The sequence below is a fragment of the Aureobasidium namibiae genome (assembly GCF_000721765.1).
Source record: "Aureobasidium namibiae CBS 147.97 unplaced genomic scaffold scaffold_16, whole genome shotgun sequence".
In the NCBI taxonomy this organism is placed as follows: domain Eukaryota; kingdom Fungi; phylum Ascomycota; class Dothideomycetes; order Dothideales; family Saccotheciaceae; genus Aureobasidium; species Aureobasidium namibiae.
Window position 1 is genome coordinate 340067 of NW_013581193.1, and position 23152 is coordinate 363218.

The 23152-nt window shown below is 50.4% G+C and overlaps 9 protein-coding genes across 9 annotated transcripts; 2 read left to right on the forward strand and 7 right to left on the reverse strand.

Annotated features, from left to right (window-relative positions):
• Positions 1 to 355: 355 nt before the first annotated feature.
• Positions 356 to 1252, reverse strand: M436DRAFT_53758 (tRNA specific adenosine deaminase; the record flags this gene model as incomplete). The annotated part of the gene is made up of 5 exons (XM_013569136.1): positions 356 to 438; positions 497 to 594; positions 658 to 866; positions 1000 to 1104; positions 1190 to 1252. 5 exons carry the CDS (start codon positions 1250 to 1252, stop codon positions 356 to 358), a joined length of 558 nt encoding a protein of 185 aa, XP_013424590.1.
• A 569-nt stretch (positions 1253 to 1821) lies between these two features.
• On the reverse strand, positions 1822 to 4130 carry M436DRAFT_66356 (uncharacterized protein; the record flags this gene model as incomplete). Its single annotated transcript, XM_013569193.1, has 2 exons — positions 1822 to 2932; positions 2986 to 4130. 2 exons carry the CDS (start codon positions 4128 to 4130, stop codon positions 1822 to 1824), a joined length of 2256 nt encoding a protein of 751 aa, XP_013424647.1.
• A 708-nt stretch (positions 4131 to 4838) lies between these two features.
• M436DRAFT_66357 (hydroxymethylglutaryl-CoA synthase) lies at positions 4839 to 6342 on the reverse strand (the record flags this gene model as incomplete). The annotated part of the gene is made up of 3 exons (XM_013569194.1): positions 4839 to 6061; positions 6121 to 6223; positions 6283 to 6342. 3 exons carry the CDS (start codon positions 6340 to 6342, stop codon positions 4839 to 4841), a joined length of 1386 nt encoding a protein of 461 aa, XP_013424648.1.
• An 859-nt stretch (positions 6343 to 7201) lies between these two features.
• Positions 7202 to 8058, reverse strand: M436DRAFT_53484 (alpha/beta-hydrolase; the record flags this gene model as incomplete). The annotated part of the gene is made up of 2 exons (XM_013569085.1): positions 7202 to 7918; positions 7969 to 8058. The coding sequence occupies 2 exons, from the start codon at positions 8056 to 8058 to the stop codon at positions 7202 to 7204; spliced, it is 807 nt and encodes a 268-aa protein (XP_013424539.1).
• A 648-nt stretch (positions 8059 to 8706) lies between these two features.
• M436DRAFT_66359 (uncharacterized protein) lies at positions 8707 to 10167 on the reverse strand (the record flags this gene model as incomplete). Its single annotated transcript, XM_013569195.1, has 1 exon — positions 8707 to 10167. The coding sequence occupies one exon, from the start codon at positions 10165 to 10167 to the stop codon at positions 8707 to 8709; it is 1461 nt and encodes a 486-aa protein (XP_013424649.1).
• A 412-nt stretch (positions 10168 to 10579) lies between these two features.
• On the reverse strand, positions 10580 to 10980 carry M436DRAFT_84542 (uncharacterized protein; the record flags this gene model as incomplete). Its single annotated transcript, XM_013569257.1, has 2 exons — positions 10580 to 10660; positions 10714 to 10980. 2 exons carry the CDS (start codon positions 10978 to 10980, stop codon positions 10580 to 10582), a joined length of 348 nt encoding a protein of 115 aa, XP_013424711.1.
• A 2079-nt stretch (positions 10981 to 13059) lies between these two features.
• Positions 13060 to 18975, forward strand: M436DRAFT_53559 (uncharacterized protein; the record flags this gene model as incomplete). Its single annotated transcript, XM_013569095.1, has 6 exons — positions 13060 to 13253; positions 13301 to 13453; positions 13503 to 13599; positions 13648 to 14130; positions 14195 to 14443; positions 14497 to 18975. The coding sequence occupies 6 exons, from the start codon at positions 13060 to 13062 to the stop codon at positions 18973 to 18975; spliced, it is 5655 nt and encodes a 1884-aa protein (XP_013424549.1).
• Positions 18976 to 20125: 1150 nt separating this feature from the next.
• Positions 20126 to 21142, forward strand: M436DRAFT_53518 (CRAL/TRIO domain-containing protein; the record flags this gene model as incomplete). Its single annotated transcript, XM_013569090.1, has 3 exons — positions 20126 to 20208; positions 20289 to 20579; positions 20653 to 21142. 3 exons carry the CDS (start codon positions 20126 to 20128, stop codon positions 21140 to 21142), a joined length of 864 nt encoding a protein of 287 aa, XP_013424544.1.
• Positions 21143 to 21510: 368 nt separating this feature from the next.
• M436DRAFT_66362 (uncharacterized protein) lies at positions 21511 to 23004 on the reverse strand (the record flags this gene model as incomplete). The annotated part of the gene is made up of 2 exons (XM_013569196.1): positions 21511 to 22778; positions 22830 to 23004. 2 exons carry the CDS (start codon positions 23002 to 23004, stop codon positions 21511 to 21513), a joined length of 1443 nt encoding a protein of 480 aa, XP_013424650.1.
• Between the last annotated feature and the right edge of the window lie 148 nt (positions 23005 to 23152).

Sequence of the window (23152 nt, forward strand, 5' to 3'; positions counted from 1 at the left end):
TTGTCTGTTTAATCTATACTCGTTTCGCCAGACAAGAATTCCTGCTCGTCTCTCGTTCGTGTCTTTGACCCTATGCACCTCTGTCTAGCTGGTTCTGCGTGATTGGACTTCAGTATTGACCCCCTCCATTGTTCTCGACAGTCGCGGAGGAAATACGATAAACCTGCTGGTAGTAGAGCGAGCCCGTTTCTGAAATAGTTTGCGTGCCTGCGTATCTTTGCTACGGGCATCGAACTCAAAATTCCCAGGTCCAAGCAAGGAAGAGAAAGCTGGCGGAGTAGGACATTTGAAATTTGGGTTGGCGGAAAGGTCTTTGTGGATGGATGTAAGAAGGGCTTTTCAGTCCCCTTTTTTTTCAACCTTCGGGGTTCTTCATGTTGACCAGGGGCATGATGTCGGTCTTGAGCTCTCTGTTCTTCTTTTGCTTGGGCTCGGGAGCTATCACATGCCGAATTAGCGATGAGATTGAAACATCAGGCAGAATGTCAACACAAACCTTTCTCGTTCTCCTGAACGTAGAAGCGGCGGAGCAGCATGATGGCCTCGGCCCTGTAGATGCCACCGAAGATCTTGTAGGGAGGTTCGATGTTGGGACTTTGCATTTTGATCAGTATCTTGCGTTTTTCGACAATCAGTGATTGAAATGCAGGAACTTACTCGTCACAGATGCGCATGACACCGCCACAGCCACCGAAGCGATCGTTGAGGCAGCCAAAGTAGACGGCGCGGATGCGGAATTGGCGCAAGACGGAGGCACACATGATGCATGGCTCTACGGTGACGTACAGGTCAGTCTCCTGGAGGATCGAAGGTGGGTGTTGGTCCAAGATCTGGCTGAGGGCCACGAATTCGGCATGGCGTGTTCCCTGGGAAGCGAATGTGTCAGATGATGTATGCACTGAATGAGAAAGCAGTCGTGTCCGATCCAAATGGTGTTGATCAAGTGCAGGCGGTTCACCGGCGTGGAGAGTGTGACGGCTGGAGCAGATGTTTGCTTACGTTCATGGTAACATTGGTGCCGTTCATGCCCTGGGCAATCACTTTGCCATCGTGAACAAAAACACATCCCACAGGCGTCTCATCAGAGGCGAGTGCCAGCTCGGCCTGATAGAAGAACAGAAGTTAGCATTTTTTCAATTTTAATCCGCATTTGGAAGGGAAGTGTGATTGTTGGTGGGGAAAAGCGTACCATGTTGATGGCCTCGCGCATGAAAGCCTCGTGGTAGGGCCTGTTTTCGACATGAGCGGTCATGGCATCCATGTCTGCTTCAGACGAGGTGGGTGATGGAGGGTAGTCGGCGGGAAACATCTTGAAGAATATTTCTTATTGTTGTCGTTTTACATCATCCGCGAGGGAAGTCGCAACACAAGGAAGGTGCGTCTGAGAAAAGTTCGGCTCGACCATCGAAGTGAGCGCCAAGCAAACACGACCGACACAAAGGACAAGACACGGTTCACAAGCAAACGGCAGCTCAAGAATTTATTGTGTAAATTGCATCTTCTCATGAAAGAATTCGAAATTGAGAACAAGAAACTATCAAGCTAGTTTGCAGTGCGTCGAGAGATCAAAACATCGCTTCAAACCAACGCCGTACCACCCCAAACGAGAACACCAGCAGTCCCCTTTGCTTTCCTAAGATAAAAACAGAACAGAATCGCTTCCGAGATAATCCACAATCTGACCCTCCAAGAGTTAATTAACGCCATTCCGCTTTCTAGGCCCGCTTCCCGATAAGAACAGAACATGACAAAGGAAAGAAGAATTCTTCCTGGTACCAGAAGAGGAAAGAAATCATGGACAGAATAATAAAACAGAGAAGATTACGAGCTGGGTGAAGATCCACTCCACCATTCGCAGTGACAAGCGCCGTTGATAGGATCACGCTTGACCTTTGACGTCCCGGTTGGAGCTGCTCCTCCATACGTCTCTTGTTGGTAAGCACTGTAATCGGGATCGGTCTCTTGCAGATAGACCGTTATCTGCTGATTCGTGCTGGGGTCCACTAAGGGACCTGCCATGCCGTTGTCCAGAATTTGAAATTGCTGACAGTAAGGCTCAACACTGTCCGGTACACGACGTTCTTCGATCTTGACAACGTAGCCGAAAGAAGACAGTTCAGCAAATGTCCAGCTTCGTTTTTCCAACTGCCAACTGCGCTTTGCTCTGCGTCCATGTGAGTAGGGGTTGGAGGCAGAGTGAGTATACGAGGCTGTCTGGGTGGCAGAAGTCAAGGTAGCTGTCGTTGAAGGGCCGGAGACCTCAATGATAGTAGAGGTGGTCAGTGGAGACGATGAGGTCTTGGCGTGTTTTGAGGATGGGGATGAGGACATGGATGAGAATGCAGATGAAGACATGGAGGACTGGCTCGGATCAGTGTAGTTGTTGGCGTAGATGAAGCCTTCGAGGAAAGTACCGTTGAACCAGCAAAACCACGGTTTGTCTCCTGCCGCAACTTGGTGCTGAGTAAACCAATCGTTGTTAACGAAGGAGCGCTTCTGCGGACTGCTAGCACCACTTGCGGGCAGGGACGACTCGGGAACAACAACAAACTTGTCGTAGAAGGTCTGGAAATAGAAGGCAGGTCCTCGGAAAGGTTCATCGTCATCCTCGACGGAGATGAATGGGGCAAATTGAGTGTTAGGAGGTTGAGTGCCGTAGTTTATGCCAGTGGCGTTGCTGAAGCCGTACAAGGAGGCACCCTCGCCGCTACTTCCGTCGGGCGGAAGGCCAATATTGATAGCCATCTGTGGTATGCCATAAATGTTGCACGTCCAGGCTGCTGAGTAGTTCTGATTGGCTATGCACGCTGATTGCGTAGCTCTTGGTGGGCCAAAGTCCAGAGCGTAGACGCCGGTCGGCGGTGGTGCTCCTATTGAAGATGTAGGAATGGGAGAGGCATCTAAAAGAGTGGTCGTGTTGTTGCCGTTGTGTCTAGATATGTCGTTAGTGATGATGGAAAGAAAGGCTAGTCGCAAAAAACTTACTTGGTCACGGCTTTGACAGCTTCTTTCCGAGCACCGGCAAAAATGCCGCCAATAGAGGCACCAAGGACGATGGCGATGAAAGCAAGCACGCAAAGAGACAGCAGTATCCACCAGAAGGGGATACCACAGAAACGTGTCTTCCGTTTTTCTTTCCACGTCTTCTCCTTCCAACTCTTGGCCTCTGACGAAGCGCCATACGAGTCGGTAGAGTTCAGTTGTTGCATCTCGGCAAAGCCATGAGCGGTGGCCTGATCAGACATGCTTTCAGGCTGACGCTGCTGCTGCATCAACGGCATGAGTACTTGAGGTCCGTTGGGAGGAGTGTCATTTTGTACTGCTCCTGGTAGTACAATGGGTTTCGGTACACCGTCCTCGGGATACTCAGAATAAGGGGGAAGTTGTTCTGAGTGGCCATCGACACCAATAATGTCTTGCTCTTCGTCTCCAGGGCCTCGAGCTCGTACAAAGGCTTGAGTCCTGCCGGGAAACCCCACTGGAATCACTGTCTGTGCATGGCTTGTGGCGGCAGCAGAGTCGGTTATGTCGTGTTCAGAGACATGCTGGGGATACATGCTGTAAGGGTGTGTAGGGCCTTGGGTTACGGTGGCGGTAGATTGAGCAGCACGAATGGTCGATGCGGTGGTAGAGGTGGAGGGGTGGCGGGCTACATTGGTGTCCTGAGGATACATGGAGTAGGGGTGGCTAGGGCCGGTGTTGGCAGGAACAGGGGTTGCGGTACGTGCAAAAGCCCTGGCTGACGAGGCAGTACTGAGTCTATGGGCAATTCCAGGAGCGTATTGGGCAGTCGAAGAGGACTGGATACTCGAAGAGCGATGAAGAGCCGAGCGTTCGTCGGTATTGTCGTCATCATCGTCCTCGTTGCTGCTGAAGGGGTTCTGATCCTCTCTCGGCTTGTGCATGCTATTTCTGGTGGAGCCGGTGGAGAAACGAGGGGCGTCGGACATGTATGCGAGAGCGCTGCGGATTGAAGGATCCTGAGAGTGTATCGACCATCGGTCGTTGCCGGGCTGGACGCGGCCAGGAGCGAAGCCGTCGGCGACTCCGTCGTAGTGGTCGTCTACGGCATATTCGTCGTCAAAAACATCATCGGTCGAGTTGCGAGGGTGTTGGCGATGGTCGGCCATGGTTTACAAGAGGCGAGCGTGTGGTGGGCCGTGGTTGGGACGCGGTCGAGTGGTCGGTCGTCGGGGCCCGACACCTGGGGCTCGGGGAGGGTGAGGGCAGCAAAACGAGCGCGTTTGGTCGGCTCAGCGGATCGGATGGGCGAAGTTATGGTCGGAGAGGGAAATGTCACGGAATTCAAGTAGCGAGTGTTGGATAGGCAGAGACGATAGGCGAGAGCAATGGCCTGTCGTTGCCAGACTCAGTTTGCCAGGTCGAGCGCCAAGGAGACGAATGCCCACGGACCAACTGTCGAGGAGTCCAAATCCGCCTCTTCCGTCACTTGCCTATCCACTTGGCTATCGGCAAACATAACCTGTCACCGAGACTCGAAACAAAACTGTATCCCACAATTGCTGGCGCTGCTCTCCATGGCTTTGATGTTTCTTGATATTTGCATGGTTTTCATGTCGTCAACGTCTGGCCTCTCTATCAAGGCTTCCAGACTGCTCAAAAGTACTACTACAAGTATGTATGCGCCACTGCTCCCATCTGTAACCCGAGGAAATAAAAAGAAGAGAAAAAAGAAATAAAGAGTCCGAGACACAAGCCATGAAGCATTCCGTCAAACACGACAGCCGGCTGCGGGTCCACTCTGCTGTCTGTGCCGATATCTTGTCTCCACCACGATGCCGTCGCTCACTCTCCCACCACGTGGCTGAATAAATCATCTACTGCTTGATGGCATACTCTCTTCTGAACAGGTCGTCGACCTTGGTCAGGTAGTAAGTGCCGGGGAAGAGGGTCTCGGGGTTGCCTTCAGGCGAGTAGTTCTTCTTCAAGTGTGCGCGCTGACGGAGGCTGCACATCTCATCGTACACCTCAGGAGCAACGACTCTGCGCGAGTCGAGTCTGTTCTGAAGGTCAATCTGCTTCTTCATCTCCTCGGTGCTGCCCTTGACTCTGAAAGAGAAGAAAGACGAGGCAAGGCCTGATCCGTACGAGAAGATACCGACACGCTTGCCCTGGAGGTCTTCCGACGAGACGTTGGAAAGAAGAGCGCAGAGCGAACCGTAGACGGAACCACAGTACATGTTACCACACATGGTAGGGACCTGAATCGAGGGCTGGACACGGGCGGCGAAGCGCTTCTTGGAGAGAGCCATGAAGGTCTTCTCAACGGTCTTGTCGCTGTACGACTTCTCAATGTCCATCCCCTTGATTTCGGCGGGAACCTCGGCGAACACGGGGCTCTCAGGGTTGTTGATGTAGTCGTTGTAAAGCATACGGGCGTAAGACTTGGAGACGAGCTTGCAGGTAGGGGCGTGGAAGCACATGTGGTCGAAGCGGTCAAGAGGAGTCTCGGGCTCAGCGTGGACACCGTTGCCGTTAGCAGCACCGTTGGCCTTGGACTTGAGCTGGACCTCGCGGGTGTTGTAGGCCTTGTAGCAGGCGTCGACGGCCTGAGTGTAGCACTTGATGGAGAAGTGACCATCAACGATGGGGTACTCGCTGGTCAAGTCGGGCTTGTAGAAGTCGTATGCGTGGGTGATGTAGCTGCCTCTGTGGCCGGGCTCGAAAGCCAGGGGAGCGTCGGGGCCAACCAGCATGGCAACGCAGCCAGCACCACCAGTGGGTCTGGCGGCACCCTTGCTGTACAGAGCAATGTCACCAGCAACAACGATTGCAAGGCGACCGTCCCATGCCGAGGACTCGACCCAGTTGATGGCGTTGAAAAGAGCGTTGGTGCCACCGTAGCAAGCGTTGACAGTATCGACACCCTCAACGTTGTAGTTGCCCGACTCTTCGAAAAGCTGCATCAAGACAGACTTGACCGACTTGGACTTGTCGAGGAGGGTCTCGGTACCGACTTCGAGGCGACCAATGTCCTTGGGGTCAATGTTGTACTTGCGGAGGAGCGAGGAGACGGCGGTCAGAGCGAGGGAGTAAATGTCTGTAGCGGGTTTGTTAGCCTCGAGAGTCTCGAGAAGCACGTTCGAGTCGCGTGCTCACCCTCTCTGTCGTCGCAGAAGCTCATTCTGGTCTGGCCGAGGCCAATGGTGTACTTTCCAGCGCTGACTCCATCGAACTTCTCGAGTTCAGACTGCTCGACACACTGCAAGGACACGGTCGTTAGCGCTTGCTGTGCGGCAGGATAAGACACCAGATACACACCTGGCTGGGGAAGTAAAGCTCAATTGCCTTGATACCGATGTTCTCAGGGCGTTCAGACATTGTGGCGGAGGAATTGGAAAAAGTTGAGAGTAGTGGAAAGGGGGTATCAGAACAATATTAGCAAGAAACAGCGAAGCAACAAGCTCAACAAAGAAAGAACAGCAGCGTTGGATTGCAGGAAAGAAGGTAGAGAGAGACGGACGTGGAGATTGATTCGAGGACCAGCGCGCCAAATTATACTCCCACTTTAATTACCTAAGGTACTTTTGGTCTACAAAATAATCAGTCCACTCAAGGGGCTGCCGCTGGATAAGCTTCCCACGCCTTCTTATCCAACGCCTGTCGCCAAGCGCTTCTGCTTCTCGTCTTCGAGACCAACTCGTACGATGCTCTTCAGGATGACAATGGTCCGATCAACTTGTCGCAACTCACTCTCCATACCTGCACAGAATCGCCATACTCACGAGCAAGAGAAGAGCTTTTTGCTATGTTGCGTCGCAGAAGCGCATTGGAGCAAATGCCGGTTTTGGATTGTTGAAACATCAATTAAAGTCTCTGGCACGTTCGTTACTCAAAACCCTCACCCACACCGCCTTCCGGCCCTACTCGATGTGCCCCTTTCCCTCAACAAATGCTGGCCGGAGCAAGATTGTCGAGTGTGGGATATCTAATCATATCAGATCCATCTACCATATCTTGCAGGGTCATCAACTCCGTGCTTTCTATGAGTACATCCTCATGCTGTATATTTAACACTCTACACATCATCGAGTTCCTGCTTGTGGAGAAAGTGGTTCATTGCAGTTCAACCAAGCGGATACCTGCAGAATTTTTTTCCCTTGCGAACAATTCCCGCGATATCGGTTGCTCACTGATGATTCATGAATCAACAACAAGATGAATTTGACTGTTGTCTACTCTACGAAATCTGGTCCAAGAATTCGAGAGATAACTTTGCAACCTCTGACGCGTTCTCGATGCAATGCCAGTGGCCGCACTTGCTCATGACAACCATATCTTTCTGATCCGAGCCTAGCGCTTCGATAATCTTGTTGCATCCGGGCAGATGCGCACTCTTGTCCTCCTCTCCAGCAATAATAATAGTTGGGCATGAGACCTTCCCATAGTTTGGTGGTGTCTTGTATGCATTAGCAATCACCCTGCACAAACTAATGTACCCAGCAGGATCCATGCCGAGCAGTAACTCTCGAATAAAAGCATGGTGCAGGGAGTTTGCAGTAGATCCCACTGCAGCATAGGGTACAGTATCTGCCATGACTTCCATGCCTTTTTCTGCAACCTTGGTGATGCGATCCTCGAAGACAGGTGCTGCTTCTGACGAAGGCCACACAGGTCCCACCAAAATGAGTCCTTGGATGCGATTTGGCCATTCGGCTGCCACCTCAGGCCCTATAATTCCAGACATGGAGTGGCCAACAAAGACTGCTTTGTCGATCGACAAGACATCCATCAGGTCGATTACATCTCCTGCTAGACTGTGGATGCTCTGCTCAACATGTGTGTAAGGTGAGCGGCCTGATCCGGTCATGTCGAAACAGATACAACGGTAACCCTGTCCTGTCAGGAAGGGTACCACTGCAGTGTAGTAATTGTTGCTTGAGCCCAAGCCATGGCTCTGTTGATACGTAAGCAGTAGTCCCGTATCTACCAACTGTTGATGTTTACCATGATGAGCGTTGCTCGAGGATTGGCGCCATCTTTGGGTGACCAGTCTCTATAGTACAGAGATTTGTAGTTAATCGTGACCAATGGCATTTTTGGGGGGAGCGACGAAACGGGCCTTCAATGTGGAATCGACAGATGACGTATCAAAGCTTTTGATTGGTGATAATAGCTATTGTTTGTTCGTGCGAGAAATGACAAGAAAGATACCGTGTTGGATCACTTCGTCATTCCCAGTGGAGGGGGTCCTGTGTCTTTTCCGAATTCTTCGGAAATGGTCTCGGATACTGCCTGCTAGAGAATTAACAAAAACACCCATTCAACCATCACGGAATTCCTACCACGATGGTAACACGATAGATCATTGAGACCATAAGCAAAACACAAACATGACGCAAGGTTGCAAAACACACAGCAGCAGGGATTCCCACGTGGTCACCCACCGTAGTACTAATCTGCCGTTCAACTGCTTATGTATGGCAGAGCGAATGGGATGCCCAGTTTTCAGCTGACTGTGGCCGTATGTGCTGACCTCATGGATTCTACTTAATATATCCCACTGGAAAGCAAAACCGCCTCTCAATTCGATATAGCTGAAACGAACCATAGATCATAGTCATCATTGTATACTGGTTGACTGCGTTCTAACATTCCAGATTTCTCTAATAGCACCCTAACACCGATCGTGCCCAACCCAGTTTCCCAAAGTATAATGTGTTGCAAAGGTGGGAGCTTCTAGGTTCACAAGCTTGGGTTGGGCATTGCTTTGCCCTCTTTCTCGTAGCCGGCGAACCGCCTTCTTTGAGCGTCTCTCATCCTCTCGATGGCATACTCAACAGTCAGTCCTGTGATCTTGGTGACATCAATCTGTTTCTCAAGACCTGTCTTGACTGCAATCCAAGTACCGCTCGTCTCCACACTGCCTTCTGTACATTTCCGACAGAAGGTGCCCCATGATTCCATGCATCGTTTGCTGGTAGCGAGAGTGGGCAAAAGCATAGCAAACACGTGGGGCATGGCCTCGTACTTTTCGAACTGGACCTTGACGCCTTGGGAGGCTGCCCTGGCCGCCACGATCTCATCTTCGTCTGTGAGAAGTTCTTCGCCAGTCTCAATCCATAGCGGCGGTGCGTTGGTCCAGTCTTTGGCTGCGACTGGGGACACGAGAGGATGGCACATCATGCTGAGATCACAGAACAAGTCGCCTCTTGGTGGTGTAGTTGGCCAGACGTCGTCCTTTGGGAACCGGCCCAGGGCATCATCGTGGTTTGCTGGTGGGAGATAGTCATACTTTGCGTTGTGCACAAGGGAAGGCATTGATCGGGTGATGTCAAACCAGCCCGAGTTGGCCGACGCTCCTGCAGGAAGAGGTACTTCGACAGTCTTGCCGTGGTATCGGACGGTAGGGTTCTTTGCGTCCGATGGCTTCGTACGGTGAAGTTGCAGCAAGAGCTGGATGAGTGCAAAGACCAGGTTTCCACCTGCTGAGTCGCCGGCAAAGACAATATCGCTGGCTGATACTGGTTCATGCAGAGACCCAGGAGGCGGATACAACAAGTAAAGATAAGCGTTGAATGCATCCAACAACTGTGAAGGAAAAGCTGCCTGTGGTGCAAGACGGTAGCCGACGTTGAACGCTCTTCCATTGCAAGCCTTTGCTAGCTTTGAGACTTGCGGTCGATGTGTTCCGAAACCACACATGTAGTATGCTCCGCCATGAAGATAGAGGACTGTCGTTTTGCTAGATTTGGAAGGCTCCTTCATAAGGTGTGCATACCTTTCCTGCTCCGAGATGTCTGGCTGAGGCTCGTCGGCACCGACTCCAGGTCTGTATCCTGTCCACTCCGCATCAATAGCAGCAAGCCTCGGTTTCGTATATGTCTCGTTGCCATTTCCGAGGTCTGCAATAGCGGTAAAGGTTGCGTCTCTGATGCTTTCGTCCTCAGGAACCGGAATGTTAACTCTGGCCGTCCAGACCTTGCCCTTGGCGCCAGGATCCTTTAGTGTTTGAGCTTGAGTCTTTCCAATCGGCGAAGGGCCACCATTCATGAGCGAACGTAAGAAGGCAACGGTCATTTCGGTCTTCAGATCCCATTTTGAGGAGGTTGGTGAAAGCCATAGGGAGTGCGCAAGGGCGGTCTTGGTAAATGACGGGATACGTGGAAACAGGAACTTGATTATACCATATGTTGAGTCGTCCATGTTAGATGTGTTGAGAAATAGCAGTTTGTGAGCAGAGCGAGAAGTCCGACGGCTCGACAAGAGGCAAGAGATACAAGTCAAGGGTGGAACATCAAACAAAACATGACGTCGACACTCTCCACACGAGCCTCGGCTTTTGGGCCTAGGGAAACAAAAGACAAAAGACATTTACCAGTCAAGATGGCTAAAACGAAAACAAGGCAGGGGTCAGCAACTTTCGGGAGGACGGGACGCATGTCGAAGCAATGCGAGGGCAATGTTGTGCAATGGTTCAAAGATAGACCAACGGTATTGTAATATATGATGTTTCTCGTGAAAGCCATGATTTTCCCAGACCAACGCCTTGCTAAACCCAGAAGACGAAACGGTATATGCGATGAAGAACAAAGAGGTGAATGGTCGAAGGAGCGACCTAGAGGATGCCGTCGTGTTCGCCGGGGAGTCTCTTGACTCTCTTTTGCTCCCAGTTGTCGAGATCTTTGGCAGCCAGTCTCTGCGCTTCGAGTCAGACGGGGCTCCATCGACGAGAGAGAGCGGTATACGTACGTAGTACTCCTCTTTCAGGTCAATCCTGCGCCTATCCTTGCCAATGCCGAGCTCTTCATCCTTGGTCAACTGCTTGACTTTGCGATCGTGCTTTTCGTATCTGATTGCGGTTGCCGGGGTCAAGAAGAAAGAGCCCAGGACCATTGTCGCAATGAAGGGGAGGCCGAAGAGAGCAAAAGGATGTTTCGCTAGCAGTGCGCGGTATCTGGCAGGCACGGTGCTGTTGTATGAGCGCGAGCGGAAGCGTTTGGCAGGGAATACGGCCATGTTGAGTGCTTCTCTTTATTGTGTGCGGCCTGGATGCGCGTATCGTGTGACGGTCCGGTGCTTGGATGATAGGTATTTGAGTCAGAACAGCGACTTTGTGATTGCTTGGTGATGGTTGGTGAGTGCTTGCGTGCGGCGCTCGCCTTGCCAGAATCTCGACCCTTCCAGCTCCATCAATTTACGGAGCACGTGACGGCGTGCCCTCGTTTGGTCGCGTCTTCCTCTAGACCAACTATACTCAGATAGCATCAAACATTCGCCAAATGAGCCGTCTACTGCTCCTACGGCCGTGTCTTGATCGAGACTCGCAAGATGGTTGGAAGGCTTCTCGCGCAGAATCATGCTCGCGCCGCCGCTTCCTTTGGTGGCGATGATTTGACCGATGCAAATCTTCCTCCACCCTCTACCCTTGCTGCTCAGCTTGTAAGGAACCATGTCGACACTGCCCGCGGTGTCAACCAACCAGACACGACCGTCACATTCCGTCAGCTCCTCCAAGAGATTCTCAACAAGACCTCAGTGCCCGAGACTGATGTCGACGTCAACCATAAATTGATCAATGTTGTTGTCGAGGCGGGTCTTGACGTCCTTCTCCACAATGATCCCTTTGCTCAATGGGACTTCTTGATACCTCAAGCAGTCGATAGTCTTGCTGTCATCCAGTCTACCATTCAGAGACAGCCCGACATCCTCTTCCACAATGCATCGTCGAGCTCAGATCAACATCCGCATCTCTTGCTCTGGCTTTTCCCCAAGCTGCTCATGCTCTCCAAGCACTCAAAGGCCCATCGACTGCAAGACTCTTTGGCTTCTCTTATTTCATCACTAGTGTTGAGTCTGTCCAAGACCTTGGATCTGTGGCCATACGCTAAAGCATTGCTGCAAATGCTTCGGGACTGTCTTACTGATCTTTTTCTACTGCTCCAAGATAGTCGCATTTTCTCAAAGACTGCTGCACACGTCAACGCTGTGCTGCTACCACCCGTCAGGAGTGTGTCAAACGTATGGCCTGGCTCAAAGAACAACCCTGCTCTGTCTCTAGGCCATCAGTTGTCTTTAAATGACCCTCTATCAGCCACCAGAATACAACTATTGCTTGTTTCCGCTCTGCGCAACATTGCGTCAGTAAAATCAACCATGACCCGATTCCAGACGTCAACATTTCCCTTGCACAAATGGCTGTCTGATTCTGTCATCGGTCTAAGTCGGATACTATTTCAACACAAACTATGGTTTGAACAGCAATCTTTCTTTTCCATCTTTGCTTTGCAAATCCTCCATCTTCAAAATTTCATTTTGGACAGCTCATCATATTCGACTGCGCATAACCGCATATCCTATATGCTGGGTAGCGTGTCCGAGTGTTGCTCAAGGCTTATTGTTCATGACGGAAGGGCACCGCTAGATGTTGAGTTGCAGAAGGAGCTTGTGTTAACCATCGAGAAGTTGACCGATCGCTATGGTGCGGAGTATGAATACATAATCGAAGAATTTCTGCTCCCTTCTCTCCGAGCCTTTGCTCGCGATTCCTCAAAGTTCGAGGCTGCCAACGAGTCTTTGCGGCGTGTGGTACATCAGTGTTTGGAACGACACAAAACAGATGGCCAGACCGACATAGTCATGACCGACCATGTCCTCGGGCTTCACTCTGAAGTACCAGCCTTGCAACCAGCGACGGCAAAGTCTGCTCGAAAAGGTTTACAGACTCTCAACGATCCGGGATTCGAGATTTCGAACAACAATTCAGAAGATCCATACCAAAAGCTCAAACGTAGGATCGCCGCTCTTCTAGGCAGAGACGGCACAACTACGAATGGCCCTGACATGGTGTAAGTTTGCCCTCCAAGCTACCTACTCATCAATGTTCTGACTTTCGATAGAACTTGTTATGCCTCCATGTCCGAAGAGCAACGAAGCACGTTCTGGCAGACTATCGGATCTTGTGCTTGTGCTGCAACAAACAACTTACACAACGGCAAATGTCCGATCTGCGACGGTAATCGCTGTCTACGGCAAGAACCAGACAAGAACACATGGGAAGAGAACGATCGAGGCGACGACTGGAACGAAATGTTTTTGATGCTCACAGAACTCTTCGAGAGTCAAGATCTCCAGCTCTCCGACAGGAATAGAGTGCTTGCCATCCTGGCAATTCGTTCAATTGTGTTGCATAATAGAAATCCTAACGAACTCGAACTTGGAAAGTCCTTTCTAGCAGAATCTTGCTTGAAATACCTACACAGTTCTTCCAGAGAATTACGAGTTGCTGCAGGGTAAGTCGAAGCAATATAACAAACTAATCTATCACTAATATGGACAGACGAACACTGGCTGCTTTTCTTCGCGAGGGACTACCCACCGAGATTCGCAACAACAACCGACAGGTTGCTTTGAAGTTTTTGAGGGCACTTTCGACGAAAGACATTATAGGTCAACACGAGACGTTGATATTGGCTTGGGGCAGAGTCGCAGTGTGAGTGTCATATTTCCTTGATCGCACGCTAAGATGCTGACGGCAGTAGGGTATGCGGGGAGAAAGAGCTCAATCTGGCGTTGCTCAGATTGGTTGACTACCTGGGTCATCCAAATTCTCTGATATGCTCTCTTGCATACAGCGAGGTATGTCACCTACTTTGATCTGGTCGATTCCTCTAACAGTCACAACAGCTAGAGGATATTGCCGAAACACTGTCTTTCTCACCACAGACGCTCCTCAAACCATTTTATCGCAGTGTCGCTGTTGCCGTCATCCAAGATCTCACTACTAAACCCCAGAAGGCCCAGCAGCTTTCTGAATTTCTAGGCATGAGCGTCAGCCACTTCTTGCTGTTGACACAACGAGATACTGTACCTTTTCTCGTCCTAACGAAGAAGAAGGATATTTTACAGCGTATCGCTTCAGCTCGCAGTGCAGAAACCAGCATACAAGACATTTGTCTCCAACCGCCTGCTAATCTTGCTGCTGTAATCTCTACTTTGCTCTACCAATCATCTGGAGATGTTGAAGGCAATGCCACGAGGTGTCTGGCTGAGGTCGCTCCTGGCTTTCAGAGTAACGACTTAGGAAGTCTGGTCAGATCAAATCCTGTTCTAATCGCTTGTGAGATGCTCAAGACTGCAGGAGACGAAGATGCTTCGAACGCATCAAAGGTGCGTCATCTGCCACCGGTGTCTTTTCCTTTCAACAAAAAGCTAACGTATCTGCGCGTCACAGGCACATCAAGCCATCCAGATCTTCGCTATGCTGGTAGAGGGGAAACCAACTCATTCAAAGCCTAACGCGAAAACTAATCGTATGATTATCAGTTTCTTTGAAGCGCATATTTTGGGCATAATGACCGAGTTCTCAAACTCGATTGATAACACTCTATCGCTCTCTCCATCAGAGAAGCTTCGTTGTGTAAAGGCAATCGAACAAATGATCATCTTAGCTAAGAGCAAGGTTAGCGTAGCTCTTCCTCAGGTATGTTCCTCTCCAAGCCATGCCTACCGTACCCATGACTTACCGAAGTTTAGATAAGAGCGTGTCTACAGAGTGCCATCGACCAGCCTCAACTTCAAGAAGCAGCACTTTCCGCTTGGCTCACTCTGGTCCAGGTTCTTGAGGGTGACGATGTTGCTGACATGGTTGATCATACATTTGCCCTTGTGGCTCAACACTGGGACGGCCTCTCGTCAGTATTGCAAATGAAGATCCACGACACCATCAGCGGAATGGTCAAGACTCATAGCAATGTGATCAGAGAGAAGCTTATGACCATACCTTCGTTAGCCTCGATCCCGTTGATGTCCAAGATTGGCCTGGAGATTCAGAGATTGAAGAAGGACGAGCGCCCGGAGGTTCATCTTCGTGCATTTGCCAAACGACTGCATGACGAAAACGTCGCAATCGTCACTCAAGGACTACGCGAGCTGGTTCCCTGGCTCGGCGAAAACCAGGGATTTGTTCACGAAGCAGCTGTTAGCGAACAACCTAAAGCTACGATAGCAAATTTGATGCGCGCTCTTCTGGACGTGTGCACCAGATATGCCGACCATGACTCTACTGTCGTTGATCTAAGTGCACAATGCATTGGTATCATTGGGTGTCTCGACCCGAACAATGTTGATATGAGTAGCAGCAAGAGACAAGTGCTTGTGCTCTCCAACTTTGAGAAAGCCACTGAAGTTATTAACTGGGTTGCCATCATGCTCGAAGACGTTCTGGTTCCAGCATTTAGATCCTCCACAAATGCACGAGACCAAAGTTTCCTGGCTTATGTCATGCAGGAGTTGGTTCGATTCTGTGGTTTCAACGAAGCAGCAACTGCACGTTTGCGGCCATCACAAGCTGGTCCTGCGCACAACCGCTGGTCAGAGATGACAGAAAGCGTCCGGAATACGCTTACTCCGTTCTTGAGCTCAAGATACCTGCTAAACAGCAGCTCATCAGTCCAACCTAAGAAACGGAGCTACCCGGTCTTTGCCATTGAAAAACGTCACAGCACATGGCTTCGCGAATGGGCCTACGATATGTTGTGGAGAGGCAAAGGTGACAACGCAGAGATGGTATTTCCCATCCTGGCTCGCATCATCACCCGGCATGATATCTCGATTGCCAGCTTTCTGCTCCCTTATGTGGCACTCAACATCGTTCTCGGCGGTACTGTGCAGGAGGCCAAGGACATTGGGGTCGAAATGCTGACAGTCTTGTCGACCGAATCGATTGTTGAGTCCGAAAAGGAAGCGCTTCGACAATGCAGTGAGAACGTCTTTGCCGTGCTGGACTACATGTCGAAATGGTTACAAGAGAAGAAACGAACGATGGCTGCGTATCGAACGGCAGCTTTGCGAGCTGGCCATCCTCCTTCGGAACTGGAGGAGGTCAAGGATGTCGGTCAGATTGAAAGTGTTGAGAGTATCATAAGATCAATACCTGCGGACATCATTGCTCAACGTGCTATGGAGTGTGGCTCATATGCTCGCGCTTTGTTTCATTGGGAGAGCTACATCCGGAGCGAGTCCCAGAGACAAACGAACCAAGACGCCAAAGAACACGACGCGATGTTCCAACGATTGCACTCGATATATTCTCAGATTGATGAGCCCGATGGCCTTGATGGGATATCAGCGCATCTCAACATCCTAAGTCCGGAGCAACAAGCTTTCCAACATCAAAGAACGGGAAGGTGGTCAGCTGCACAGAGTTGGTACGAATTCGAGCTAGTCAAAGAGCCTTCGAACATCAGCCGCCAAATCGATCTCCTGAGCTGTCTCAAGGAATCTGGTCAATACGATCAAGTCTTGCGATACGCATCATTCTACAATGGAAACTCGAGTCAGGGCGGCAAGAATACACTCCTGTCGTATATCACAGAGGCGTGCTGGACGACAGAGAGATTTGACACTCTCAAGGATGCTCTTTCCGATCTTTCGGAAGAAAGCCAGACCGACTTCAATGTGGGCGTTGCCAGAGTGCTTCTCGCTATGCAAGAGAAGAAACAAGATGCAGTGTCGGCCATGGTCAACAACCTCCGCAACACCGTGGTCAAGGGCATCACTTCTGTCTCTGCAAGCTCACTCCAGGCTTGCCATGACGTTCTCCTGAAACTCCATATCGTTTATGAGATAGGTGCACTCAGTGGAGCAGTCCATGTTCCCGTCGCTCAGGACCCAGCCGCGTCATCCATTCTTGCCGTCATGGATAAGAGATTGGCCGTGGTCGGATCATACATCTCTGACAAGCAGTACCTGCTTGGTATTCGCCGTGCGGTCATGCGGCTGTCGAGTGTTGACTTCTCGAAAGTTAGTATTGGCAGCTCCTGGCTTACGACAGCTCGCCTTGCTAGAAAGACCAACGTTTCAACTGTCGCGCATTACGCTGTACTCAATGCGTTCAACTGCGGAGACGATGCTGCCAAAATAGAGCATGCTAGACTGCTTTGGAAAGATGATCAGCACAGACAAGCTATTCGAAGTCTTGAAGGTGCCATTGCGTCCAACACATTCGCCACTCATGACCAGAAGGCGATTGACACCAGTAATTCCGATGAAGCACAGCAGAAGCAGAACATGCTCTCTGCGAGGGCGCATCTGCTGCTAGCTAAATGGCTGGATGCTTCTGGACAGACGCAGGCGACCAAAGTTGTAGTCAAGTATCAATATGCCGCTAGGCATTACTCGAGATGGGAGAAGGGTCACTACTATCTAGGAAAACACTACAACATGCTTCTGGATGCTTCTAAAACTCTTCCTGCTCACAAGCAGTCTGACCCGTTCGTCTCTGGAGAACTGACTAAGCTGGTCATCGAAAACTACTTGCGATCCGTACCATTCGGCTCGAAATACTGGTACCAAACAATCCCAAAGATCATCACGCTCTGGCTGGATCTAGGTATGGATTGTATACAGAAGACCCGAAATGACGCACAAAGCGAAGTGATGGTCAAACGTTCTTCCTGGCTCGATGCAATCCACAAGCAGATGAAAAAGTACTTCGACAGAATACCTCCGTACATTTTCTACAACGCTCTACCTCAGATGATCTCACGTATCACTCACCCAAACACCAAGGTTTACGAAGTTTTGTCAACAATCATCCAAAAGATTGTTACGGCCCATCCCAGCCAAGCACTTTGGTTCGTGCTAGCGGTTTGCAAGGCCTCCGCACCAGACAGAGCAAGTCGTGGCGTGGCCATCATCAACAAGCTGAAAGACCCGAAGAACAGACCCAAGAATGAATCAGCCGGTCTTGACTTGCGCGTGATGATAACGCATGGTCAAAAACTCTCGGATGGTCTGCTACAAGCTTGTGAAATTCACATCGAAACACGTTCGGCGAACGTCAGTCTATCCAAGGATTTAAACTTCAATCACAAGTTGGCGCCTAACCCTCTTGTCATACCCTTGGAGTCTACCCTGACAGCCAATGCTCCAGTCGTACAGGATGCATTCCATATTCGGAAGTTTGTGGCGTTCGCCCAGGAGCGTATCACCATACAAAGCTTCAGTGACGAAGTTTTGGTGCTCAACTCTCTTCAGCGACCACGAAAGTTGACAGTGAGAGGCTCGGATGGCAAACAGTATGGACTCCTGTGCAAGCCAAAGGATGATCTGAGAAAAGATCAACGTCTGATGGAGTTCAACACGATGATCAACAGAGCGCTGAAACGAGACACGGAGTCAAGCAAACGACGACTCTACATCAAAACGTATGGAGTGACGCCATTGAGTGAGGAGTCCGGCACCATCGAGTGGGTGGAGGGCATCAAGCCTCTGCGCGATATTCTTCTCAAGCTGTACCAGCGAAAGGGTGTCCAGCCTAACTACAACGAATTGCGAGTTTTTCTCGGCGAGGCGAGCGCTAATCCGGCCAATGTGGACATCTTCACAGAAAAGGTGCTGAAGGTGTTCCCGTCGATCCTTCATGAGTGGTTCGCCGAGATGTTCCCTGAGCCTGACTCTTGGTTCGCTGCTCGACTGAGATACGCCCGCTCGGCAGCAGTCATGTCAATGGTAGGACATGTACTCGGCCTTGGCGATCGACACGGAGAGAACATCTTGCTACAAGAAGATACCGGTGGCGTGTTCCATGTCGACTTCAACTGTCTGTTCGACAAGGGACTCACGTTCGAGAAACCAGAACTCGTTCCTTTCCGCTTGACACACAACATGATTGCGGCAATGGGAGCTTATGGCTACGAAGGACCTTTCCGCAAATCAGCGGAATTGACATTGGGCTTGCTTCGTCAGCACCAGGATACGTTGATGAACATCCTGGAGACATTCTTGCACGATCCCACTACCGATTTTATCGGCAAGAAGAAGAGGACTACGGTGGGAGTGCCAGAGACGCCGCAAGAAGTTTTGGATTCAGTCAGCGGAAAGCTCAAGGGATTCCTCAGGGGAGAGACTGTGCCGTTGAGTGTGGAGGGACATGTCAATGCATTGATTGGACAGGCTACGGATCCGTGGAATTTGTGTCAGATGTACATTGGATGGTGTGCGTTCTTGTAGAGATTTCCTACAGGAAGAGAGGAGTTTCGGTTGTTTAGAACAGGACAAAAGTGGCTTGCTTGGTAAGAACAGTTAGATATTGGAAACACACAGAGAGGGGTGTTCATCAGTGGGAGGTGAAATGATAGCTCGTTATTCGTCCACATCCTGTATCAGATTACACGACTATCCTATTCAGCTGAAGCGACACCCACATATCTTCTTCGTTAGTTACTCGTGAGCTTTCTTCCCAAAAGATTTTGGATGGAATCTGATCACATCAAGTCAGGGTTGCAGCCCCAGCAACTATCTCAAGACGGAAACTCTCGTTTGCTCTCCATAGACATTGCTTTTGGGGTCTGAGATAGCTTCTTTGAGAGTACAATATGTCCTGCCTTGTATATGGGGGGGCGTCAGGGCATCTAAAGAGCATGTGGCCGACATTGACGAAGATATTAATCGAGCAGCTCGAAGTTTGGAAGACGGGCTCGACCTCGGTGTGATCTTCATCGCACTCTGAGCCAAGCAAAATATCTACTCATCACTGCATAACAAGCGGCTCAATTGGGATACTCGAGAGTTGCAAAGTTGAACAAAAAAGAGAAGCGCTAGACTTCGAGTTGATTTGAGTTCTTATGACTATGGAGTGCACCTTGCAAAAACAAGAGCCAAAAGATTAAAATTCCGACACGGGGAATTGAACCCCGGCCTCCTCGGACCTAGTTGTTCCATTGGTATAGAACGGTATGAGAGCGAGAAATCCTAGCCACTAGACCATATCGGATGTTGTTGAAGCATTTGATATCAAGCTTTATTATATACTTTTGCTGTGATCATTGACCGTGCTTTCCACGAGACATCAACGTGAGCTTCCCGACACCCGAGCCGCTCTCAACGCGTCACATCTTATCAATCGCGTCGTCGTAACCTGAATCTCAAAAAACACCCGAGTAAAAGCACAAAAACAATGAACAGTACACTACTGAGTCCAGACGCCAACAGTATGTTGCCTCCTAGCTTCACACACATGCAAAAACGAATCCATGATGACAGCAAGCTCACACAATCTCCAGAGGTCAACGCAGCAGAGCTCAATGCCAAAGTAGACGCCGCAATCAAGAAGTCGGGCTCGGATTGGGATAATCTGCCCGAAAACCATGCGTTGCTCAAAATGTCTGCGAAGCTGGGCGAGCTGATCGCAGAAGCGGGATATGCTGAGATGTATGGAGTAGAGCTGTCTGCCCCTGCTGAAGAGTACAATCACCACCACCTACCTCTACCTGTCCCATATACAAAAACAAATCAGCTAACTGCAGACTCCGAAAAAAACACAGAGGAAAACCCGCACCCTTCAGCACCCTCCTCATCCTTCAAAAGTTCCTCCGCGCAAACCAAGGCCAAGTCAACAAAGCAAGCGAACAATTGTTAGGAGCACTGAAATGGCGCAAAGAGTTCAAGCCGCTGCAAGTCATGAAGCAAGTGTTTGACAAGACGAAATTCCAAGGCTTGGGATACGTGACGCACCTCAAGAATGTACCCGGCAGTCCCAACGACGAGGACATAGCAACCTTCAACGTCTACGGCGCAGTAAAAGATACGAAAAAGACATTTGGCGATCTAGACGAGTAAGCAAGACACAACCACAACGAGGCCCAGAGAGTGACCAGCAGGGACAAACTCGAACTGACCACTCTACAGATTCATCCGCTGGCGCGTAGCCCTGATGGAGTTGACAATCTCCTCCCTCTCCCTCTCGACAACCTCCACTCCAATCCCCGACTACACCAAAGGCCCCGACCCCCACCTCGCCTTCCAAATCCACGACTACCTGCGCGTCTCCTTCCTCCGCCAACCGCCAGAAGTAAAAGCCGCCTCCCAAGCAGCCATAAAGCTCTTCACCGCCCACTACCCAGAAACTTTAAGCGTCAAATACTTTGTCAATGTACCGTTGGTCATGCAATGGATGTTTGGAGCCATGCAGGTGTTTATGGCTAAAGAGACGGTGGCCAAGATGCAGTGGATGAGCTATGGCGAGGAGTTGCACAAGTATCTTGGTGATGGGGTGGGGAAGGCGTATGGTGGTCAGGGGCCTGAGTTGGAGGAAAACAGCGTCACGCCATCGTATGAGCAGCAGCGCTCTGGAGATGCTGTTGCTGATGCTGCTGCTGCCAAGGAGATGGCTATTTGATCATGATTGATGTTTCTTAACGATTGTCGTTTTTGCACCTTTGCCCAAAGGCACGGCTTGCTCGCTTTGGTAATGGTAATCCAAATCTCCTGGTTAGAATAAACAACTCGCTCGAACGGTGCTACACCACAACTCAAATGAATAAGGTGAGTCGAGCTGATCCAGTCACACGCCAAACAGAAGCATGGAGACGTAGGGTCTGTCCGATTTGTGTCTACTCATACTCAGATAGATAGTGCACTGTCAACATCGGCTGGCACTCGTTTCCATTCTTACCAGTCCCAGCCATAGTCATCCTCAGATGGTATCGGATACACTGAGAACACCGCACTGTCAAAGACTTCCTCGCTCAGAGTCTTGTCTCCCTCCTAGAAGAAAGCAGGAATCAAAAAGTCAGACTCCGAATCCCAAGCTGACTTTGAAATTCTGCGCATCTGTACCTCGTTCTCGGCCAACTCACGAACAGGCCCTTCATAGGCAGATAATTTCTCCATGAAAGAATCTCTTAGTGGCAGTGGAAGGACTTCCATGCTCGAGAACGCCGAGCTCAGAGTCGAGACGCAGTCACTCAAAGCTCTGCCTTCGGACAAGAAGGTCCAACCGTAGGTGTCCGCGTCGTGCTCGATCATGACAAGATCATCAGAATAATCTTCGATAGGCTTATCGTTCCAATCGACAACAAGCTTGCCGTTCCAGTCAAGAACAGGCTCGTCATTCCAATCGCCGATGATATCGTAAGGCAAATCCACAATCGGCTCCTCAAGCCACTCAGCACCGAGAGCGTAGGCTTGGGTAGTGGCTGATTCGGCATGTACCAGTCCTGTCATTCTACCTTCCTCGCAACTACGTAGTGACTGGGAAGAGTGTATAGAGCGCTCCTCGAGATCGTAGTCGTCCTTGTGGTACAGGGTACATCTCGTCGACGGTATTTGTGACTTGAGATGTTCGTCCTTGCTAGACTCGAGATCGGAACTCAAGGGGGCAGCCAGATCGAACGGGTCAACGTCATGGAACCATGGTAGTTTTGCTGCTACGAATGTTGAGGCGCTATCATCATCTTCTGGAGAACCCTTTGGCAGACATGTGTTCTGGCCGACGGTTTCGAGGATGGTGGGACCTAGGATCCATGGTGTCACGATTGACACATCGCTCGGAGTAGACGCGGTAACTCGTGAGTTGTGCATGAGGTCAGGCAAGAATACCTTAGGTGTCAACAACGGAGTGAGAAGGCCGATTTCGGCTGCTGTCATCAGAGCGACCGGTGGAGATGGAAGTGGAGGATACGAGCCCTTCCTGGGTGGTGAAAAGAAGTTGATCTCAAGCTTTGACCAGTCCGTATCAGACGTAGGTTGGAGATGCGTTGTAGGTGGAGGCACTGAAGGCAGTGCTGAAGGTCGCCATTTGACCACTTGCATGGGCGAGAAATCGAGTTCCGGCAGTTGGACGTTGGAGTTGTGGTCATTCGTCCTGATGACATTGTCGAAACGATTCGACAGTTCGGCGTCCAGATTAGCAAGCTGAAGTTCGACAAACTCCTTTCTCTTGTGATCCCTCGCTCTTCTGCGTCTCGAACGGCGGTTGGCGAACCATGTAGATTTGCGTTCGTCAAAACGAGTCAAGGGCTCGAACTGGTTCCCTTGATGATGTAAGTATATCATGTATCATTAGGACAACGGCCACGGCATACTGTTTGGATGCCAATCAGAAGTGATGGTGAGAGGAGGATTCATCATCCAGTTGTGATTAAAAGTAGTGGTATTTGCAGCATCTAGACAAGGTTGGTGCAGTCTCTCCCTGCGAGTTTGGCGTCTGGTGTCTTCGTATCTGGGGTGTTTCCGGACCGAGCCACGGGGACGAACCATATTGATAGGTGTTATAGGCGGAGAATAGGGATGGTTGTGAAGATATGAATTGATGCCGCGAATAGAACAAGTCCAGCGAGATGGCAGCTGTAGAGTTCACGACCTGCTCCGATGCTGGTCGTGACTTCTCTTCGCATGGTCTCCGGGC